At 29.8% G+C, this 7,405-nt stretch overlaps 1 protein-coding gene across 1 annotated transcript; it reads right to left on the bottom strand.

Annotated features, from left to right (window-relative positions):
• Positions 1-1,131: 1,131 nt before the first annotated feature.
• Osi23 (DUF1676 domain-containing protein Osi23) lies at positions 1,132-5,196 on the bottom strand. The gene is made up of 7 exons (XM_068775340.1): positions 5,183-5,196; positions 4,517-4,766; positions 3,518-3,711; positions 2,381-2,505; positions 1,916-2,091; positions 1,747-1,785; positions 1,132-1,578 (listed from the first exon to the last, which is right to left on the bottom strand). Exons 1-7 carry the CDS (start codon positions 5,194-5,196, stop codon positions 1,132-1,134), a joined length of 1,245 nt encoding a protein of 414 aa, XP_068631441.1.
• Positions 5,197-7,405: the final 2,209 nt, after the last annotated feature.

Raw genomic sequence — 7,405 nt, 5'->3', positions numbered from 1 at the left:
CGATTGCTGTTAAAAGTTATGTCATAGTGTCAATACATAGAAATTGCATCGCTATTATCTTTGCATAACGGTTATTGTATTTAAGTTGTGTGATTAAATATCAATTAAAAAAATTACCACGAAATTACCATAAGAATTATTTCGTTTTTAAACGTAATATCTTAGTCTCGTTTTATGTAATATGCGTTTTCATACTGTAAACATACTTGTATTTCTATCGACGAAATTGCTTACGATTACAGTGGGTCAAGCTTTACACTCATCCCTTCAAACCGTCGCTGTGCAATTTAATAGGAAATTGGCAATATGTAAACAGCTATTGTGTACAAAAAATATTTTTAGTGTCTTCATAAGATAAAATTTTTAATTTAACTTATACAAATGTATGTTGTACTTAGTTTACGTATGTATAATATTTGAGGCGATAGTATTTTATGATATCTCCTCAGTCATGTAAAGGACATTTTAAATGTCCCTTGAATATAAGAATTTTATTATTATAGACGTTAATGGATATTGATATTTTTATTTTCAGTTATAACCTTTAAGCACTTAACGTTTTATAGTTTGGCTGGTTATGTTTCTCGTGTAAAGTGGTTATTATGTTTGTTCAGTCAGTGTTTACATGGTAAGACTGGATTTAATATTCACTCGCTAATTATTATTATAATTATTCATAATCGTAGAGTACCTAGTTACCAGTTAGCGGAGATTGAAGAGCTACTTAAGTTGTATAAAAATTTTCTTATACTGTTCACGTGATATTGAATTACAATGTTGTGTTTTTAAGTTATGCTTTTAAATTTGAGTTATGATTTTGTAAATTATTGATTACCAATTTCTTCAGGAAACATAAGAAAATGGTCGACAAATATTCATAAAGAATTATATTTTTGCAAACACTGTAATAAATTTTTTTTATAAGAAAGGATTTGCTAAACCAGAGGAAAAATTAAAATGAAACAGAAAATCACATTAGGTGTGTGTATTATAAACTATTATTACCGTAAAATTTAGTTCTTTTAATAAGAATTAAACAGTACATATCTTTCGGGATATAAAACGTGAGTGAAATATGTGTATATATTAGACACTACATTTATCAATGATTGAAATAATCTTACAAAAACGTCAAGATGGAACGACAGTAGTGGGACTTTGAAATCGCATGTTATTGTACGGAAGTTCTAAGGCATAATCTGCTTGCACTTCCCCTGGTATTGTGGTTAAGTCTATAATAGGAGAAGGTACATTGACGGCTGTAAATACTGTCGGTACATTTCCCGGATAAACAGGGAAAACTTTATCTTCAGAAATCGGTTTCGTATCTTTGAAGTTATATGGTTTCCAGTCCACCGCAATAGAACGTTTAGTTATATTTGATGGTTCTTTAGTTATTTTATCCCTTTTATTTTCCATATTTGAATTCGATTCTTCTGATTTTAGCCATGTGTTATCCTTTGATGTAAGAGCTGGCTGAATAATGGAGAGTAACGGCCAGTTGTCAATAGTTCTCTTGTCATAATGCTCGAAAGGATATGAATGATAGAATCCGTAGTTCAGCGGACTAGAAGCAATCTGGAACAGAACATCTATCAACAGGTTACAAACGTAACATATTAGTAAGTGCTGTAAGCATAAAATTGCGTGTCACAATTTAATAAATTAAGATAAGATTACAGAAAATAGATGTTAAGCACCAGAGAAATTAAAGCCATTTATTGCATCAGTTAAGTTACTTCATACCTTTCCCCTGTCATAATATCCTTCATAATTAGTGTCTACCTAAAAGAGAATGTTAAGTTTAATTCCAGGTTAGTGTTGTTAGGTCTTATTTTTATTACGTATGTATTCATATTGTTAGTACGTTAATAATACTATAAAGTAATGATAAATAATGGAAGGAGATATTTACCTTTTTAAGGCCCTGTATCGATGCCAGGATAAGTGCCATTTTGGCCAAAACAAGAGCTTTGCCTCCGAGCACAGCAAGAAATTGGAAACCCATAGGGACCAATACCATCCCGATTGATACAATTCCAAACATCATCATTGTCATTAAGTGGTGACGGCGTCTGCCACGGTTCTCAGCTAACCACCCAAAAAATCTTATGTTAAGAGCTACTTAAGAACAATGAATATATATACACATATACATATATATACACATACATATCTATTATGTATAACAATGAATAAATTGCCGTCGTTAATAAACAGGAAGTAAAGAAAATAATATAATAATAATCTATTCAGGAGCCATCGTACTTACTTTTTTCCGTATCTAGTATATTCCATAAATATAAGTTAAACAATTTTTATATCACAAGGTATTACAAAAAAGTAATAAGGTAAAACTAAAATTATGCCGAAGGATTACCTTTATCGAAAATATTTGTGTCATTGAAATCAAATTTGATAACATGAGTGTGAAATGTTTTCGCTATACGTTGCAACGCAAGTGTTCGCCATTCCTCTTCTTCGAGCTCCTTTTCCGTCCAAGGGCTGCAAAATTAAAGCATGTTTATATAACATACATTGTGTTGACTAACAAACAAAAGAAGTACTCGGAATTGTATGTTTAATTACGGATACGTGACTGAAACGTTGTTACTCATCTCGCCTGAATTGTCTCAACGAGATCAAAGCAGAATCGAGTACATAACAAAAGTAACCGACTTTGTTCAGCGGATTGACAAGTTGAAGAGGTAATAATGGGCAACCCCACATAGTGCACGGAACAGATGGCCGTTGGGGTCTTAATATTTCGCAGTGAAGACAATGGATCGGCAAGCGCAGCGTAAAATATTCACTTACAAGCAGAAAAAAAAACATTGTTGTCGGCGAAAAACGCTGGATATGTGCTGGTTTTATCTAAAATATATGGGAGGAACCTATCCCCAACAGCGGATATCCTATAGCTGAAATGATAACAATGATAGGCTATTTTGAGACTCGGATAACTGCATACTTTTATTGGAATGGTATCATTGTCGTAGTTCGCAAATAGTGAAGGGAAAATATATTTAAGAAACTAAGATTTGTTTTGAACGTTACACAGGGCCTCAGTGAGCTTTACAAAAGATATCCATTGATCCTAATATAAAATTTTTAACAACAGGAACAATATACGCTTAATAATAATCTGCACAAATTATAAATAATAATCCTCTGTATAGATTAGACAGAATTATTTCTGCAAGCGATACCTACTACCTTTGTTTCGTCATATTTCTGTAACTGGAGCACACGTTTGCGAAACTTTAATATGAAACCATCATTTAATACGACGTTGACATAATTTGTCGGTCAATAACTTAGCATTACAGCATGTTCAAAACATTAATCAATAATAAAGAATAAATTGGATGCAGGCTTTAATGATATATTTAAAAATTATATTTTTAACAAACATAACATTTAAATTATACATTTATTGTATTTATTTATGCATACCCCTTTTAATACTTTTGCACGACTGCTAATTAATTAAGTAAATTTTTGTAAAATAATTTACCTGGAATTATTGATTAATAAAGTATTCCCAGATGCGTCAACCAATTCAAACCTTACTAAATTTACTCCATCAACAATTGGTACTACGTCGGTACTAAGAGATTTATCTAGAGCTCGTAAAGTTTTTCTTTTTATGCATCGACTAAATTTTGGAAAATACTCCTTATATACGATAACGTCTTTAACGTCTACCAACTGAAAGAAAATAATATTTTAAAAATTACTAATTTAGGCCATTGCTCTATATTTATGCTTCATATTTTGCACAGGTTTAGGTAATGGTTTGCTAAACATAAGCCGCTGATTCAAATTAGCCATTCGACTACACATATATATGGGTTATATTATATTTATTATATTATTAAGGACATATGCGTATGAAACTTCCTAGAGTTTATAGAAATGATAATTATTATTTTTAGCAGACCAATTTATCTTGAAATTTAAGACATTATCAAAGAATAAGGAATAATAAAACATCTCAGTGAAATAATAGCACTTATACAACAGCATATTCATAACAATGTGGAATAAAAATAATCGCGATATGTCATATCTTCTTTTTGTCATGTACTATTTTTGATCATAATACTTTAAACAACGTGAAAACCTTTTTGTCATAAGCGATACTTCTACAAACACTTAATTTAAGGCTATACCTAAGACAATAATTACGAAGTTTTTGAACAAGCCAATTATAACTCGATCGATGAAGATTCTTTTAACTTAAACGGGATACATGCATATAAACAATGTTTATGCCTCATAAAGAAACTGTTTTCTTTGTATCTCATTAATAATTGAGATGCCCGAGCATGAAACAAAGCTCTTCCGAAATCAGAGAAAAGCGTTTGTTTTTCCTACAAATATCTTGGTTTAAGAGAAATTTCTTTTGTGCAACTTTAAAAAATGTTAAAACTTTAATGTTAAAACTGAAATCTAATGATTTCGCAAAATAATATATTTTTATTTTCATGAAATTATATTTTTAGTAAAGTACTTTTTTTGAGCAATCCTTCCAAACAACTTTTAGCACATCAGCTCCTTCAAGCCACAGATCTGCAATAAAATGACTTAAATACGCTTCCGTTTCTTCTATTTCCTTTCCGTGGCAGCTGGCAAATGACATCAATATCAGAAGCGATACACAACTAGTTCTCATAACGTGGAAAAATGTTTTTGTCACGTAATTCATTCTGATATAGTCTTGTTCCAAAATATACGAGAGAAATATGTCGAAACGACACAATCTGAAAGAACAAAATCGAGTGTTAGGTTACAGAACATTATATCGGCGTGGCAAGAAATGAGGAATTCGACTTTTTTTGCGTTTTTATTTATTTAGACACTAAGACAGCGATTTTTACATTTATTTGATTCGTCGTTTCAACTAAGAGACACCTACTGCAAGGCCAGGGCCTCCCTCGAAGATATTTATGGGGAAGTTACTTGTAGTATTTTTATTGTTTTTAGTTTTTTTGTTTCTTTCATTTTATTATATTCGAAAAATTTACAGCAATATAACTGACGGTAAAAGAATTAAAATATAACAAAGCCATTTAAATTTTTGTACAAATATAAAAAAGCTAGACTATGTAACATAAGCGATCGAGTACTAGGAAAATAAATTGGATCAAAAATTGTGATCCCCAGATGGTAAGTATACCTTGAGTCTACCATCTTTGAAATCAGGAAGTTGAAGTCATAAGTAATTTTACAGATTGAATGACCTCTGTGTGATTTAATTTCTTTATTTACTGTAACATAAAAATGAAACTGCAAAAAATGCAACGAATCACAGTCATCGAAGGACGCTGAATGTAGACTACTGTTTACCGGTACTCATTGTATATATATATATATATATATATATATATATATATATATATATATATATATATAAAATAAAAAAATGTGATTACTAACTAATAAGTCGCTTCTATTTTTATTTTTGTATAATTATTATGGAATTGTAATTGATAAAAAGATAAACGGAGTAGTTAAATCAATTAATACGTATTTAAGCCTTACTGTAACATAAAATAATCATCAAAATTCAGCAATTTACGTTATTTCGACGTGATCATACAACTGATCTCATATTTACTCTATATTAACACAGCAGACGGGGTTCTGCCTATACTTCGAAAACCGTCTTATTTGAATTTTACTGCCGTAGTTTTTTTGTTGAATTTACTTATAACTTTTGCCTTGTTATTGAAACATTCAAATATTTTTTTCGAGTACATTTATAACAGGATAATCAATTCAAATAGCGTTTGTAACCGACAGCTAAGTTAATTAAATGTTAAAAAGTTATTATAATAACTTCTTAGGTGATACTATTAAAATGCTTTTATTTATTTCTACTAATAGAAGTGATACTTAATACCAGACTGGATATTATAGCTTACCTGAGAAATTCTGGAGTTCTGTCAAGTGTATAGTTTTTCAAAAATAGTACAGATTAAATCAAAGTAAAAACCTTTTCTTGTCAAGGTTAAAACACAAATGAATCGCTTTACTAACCCCTGTATGTTATATGGTGCTTACTGGTATAGAAAGTAAACTGTTATCTGTGTAATCACGAAGCAAAACGTGTCAATTGATGACCGTACGTACGTATTTGTGGAAATGCATGATGGAACTCTAATTTGCCTTTCTTGAATATTGTTTACCGTTTAAAGTTATAAGATAACATACTAAAACGAAACCCCTTTAAGGATTTAACGACACAAGTATTTATTTTTATCACTGTATAGAAATAAACATTATTTTAAAAATGATCCGTTATTCCTTTGCCTACCAATATAATGTCTTCATCCTTTTGCTCTCGGTTCTTTCTCTTCTTCGAACAGAGCATTAATCATGTTTTGTATATAATTTACTTAAATTAACTTAATTCAAAAATCATACCAGGTTATTGATAAATAATGTTCAACTAAACAAAACAACTTTGGAACAAAAATTTTCATTTAAATTTTAGATGATAACCACGGTTATTTAGGTTGTATGAACCTTCATAAATAATTTTCTAGTAATTACCAGTGCAACGTTGAAATACCTTACCGTTTAATTTAACTCTATTATGGTAAAAGTAAACCGATACCTAATATATTTAAGTAATAGACTTCCAGAAGAGAATAACTTTATTAGTTAAAATTATTAGTGTTAGGTCTCCCATAGATACAGTACCGTGACATTTATAACATAGTAGCATTAATGTTCCGACTTCATTTACTAAATTATCAAGTTAATGAGATTTGAGACAGAAACTCGTTACAATCGACTAAAATAAAGTGGCTAGCGTAAAAAGTAAAATTTTATGTCATATAGCAGGTTTTGTAAAACCTTAAATATTGATAGCTACTATCATCAAGTCATTATATAATGAAATGTATAAAAGCTTACATAAAATCTTCCCAAAAACTTTTCCAAAATCTCTCATCGTAAATGCCTTGTATTATATAGCTTTCTTTTATATTTTTGACTCTTGGAATTAGGGTTTTTCAAGATTGATTACATGTAAACTATTGAAAACTGACATTGCCATTCGCGTGTATGAAAATTGTCGCGGTAATGGTAATTCATCTCTAAATAAAATATATGTCGAAAATTTAGTGTTATTTATTTTAATAAAAGCTTTAAATAAACTTAACTTACCTTTTTCAGCATAAATAGCTTCTATTTATTTAGGTGAACGAAAAATTTTAAAACAATTGTTTTCGCAGTATTTGTAAGACATTACAAACAACTCGCGCACGTTGAATTAACTAAGGGTTATAAAATTATTACAAGGTTGGTTAAACAAGTTAAGTTATGCTTTAATTTAAATTATTAACGCAAAGCCTTATTATATGTTAAAACCTATATATATATATATATATAT

Source organism: Battus philenor, unplaced genomic scaffold (assembly GCF_028537555.1).
Source record: "Battus philenor isolate CCGP_79_NKW_IND1 unplaced genomic scaffold, ilBatPhil1.0.hap1 SCAF_8, whole genome shotgun sequence".
Taxonomy (NCBI): Eukaryota; Metazoa; Arthropoda; class Insecta; order Lepidoptera; family Papilionidae; genus Battus; species Battus philenor.
This window is presented reverse-complemented; position numbering and strand designations above follow the sequence as displayed.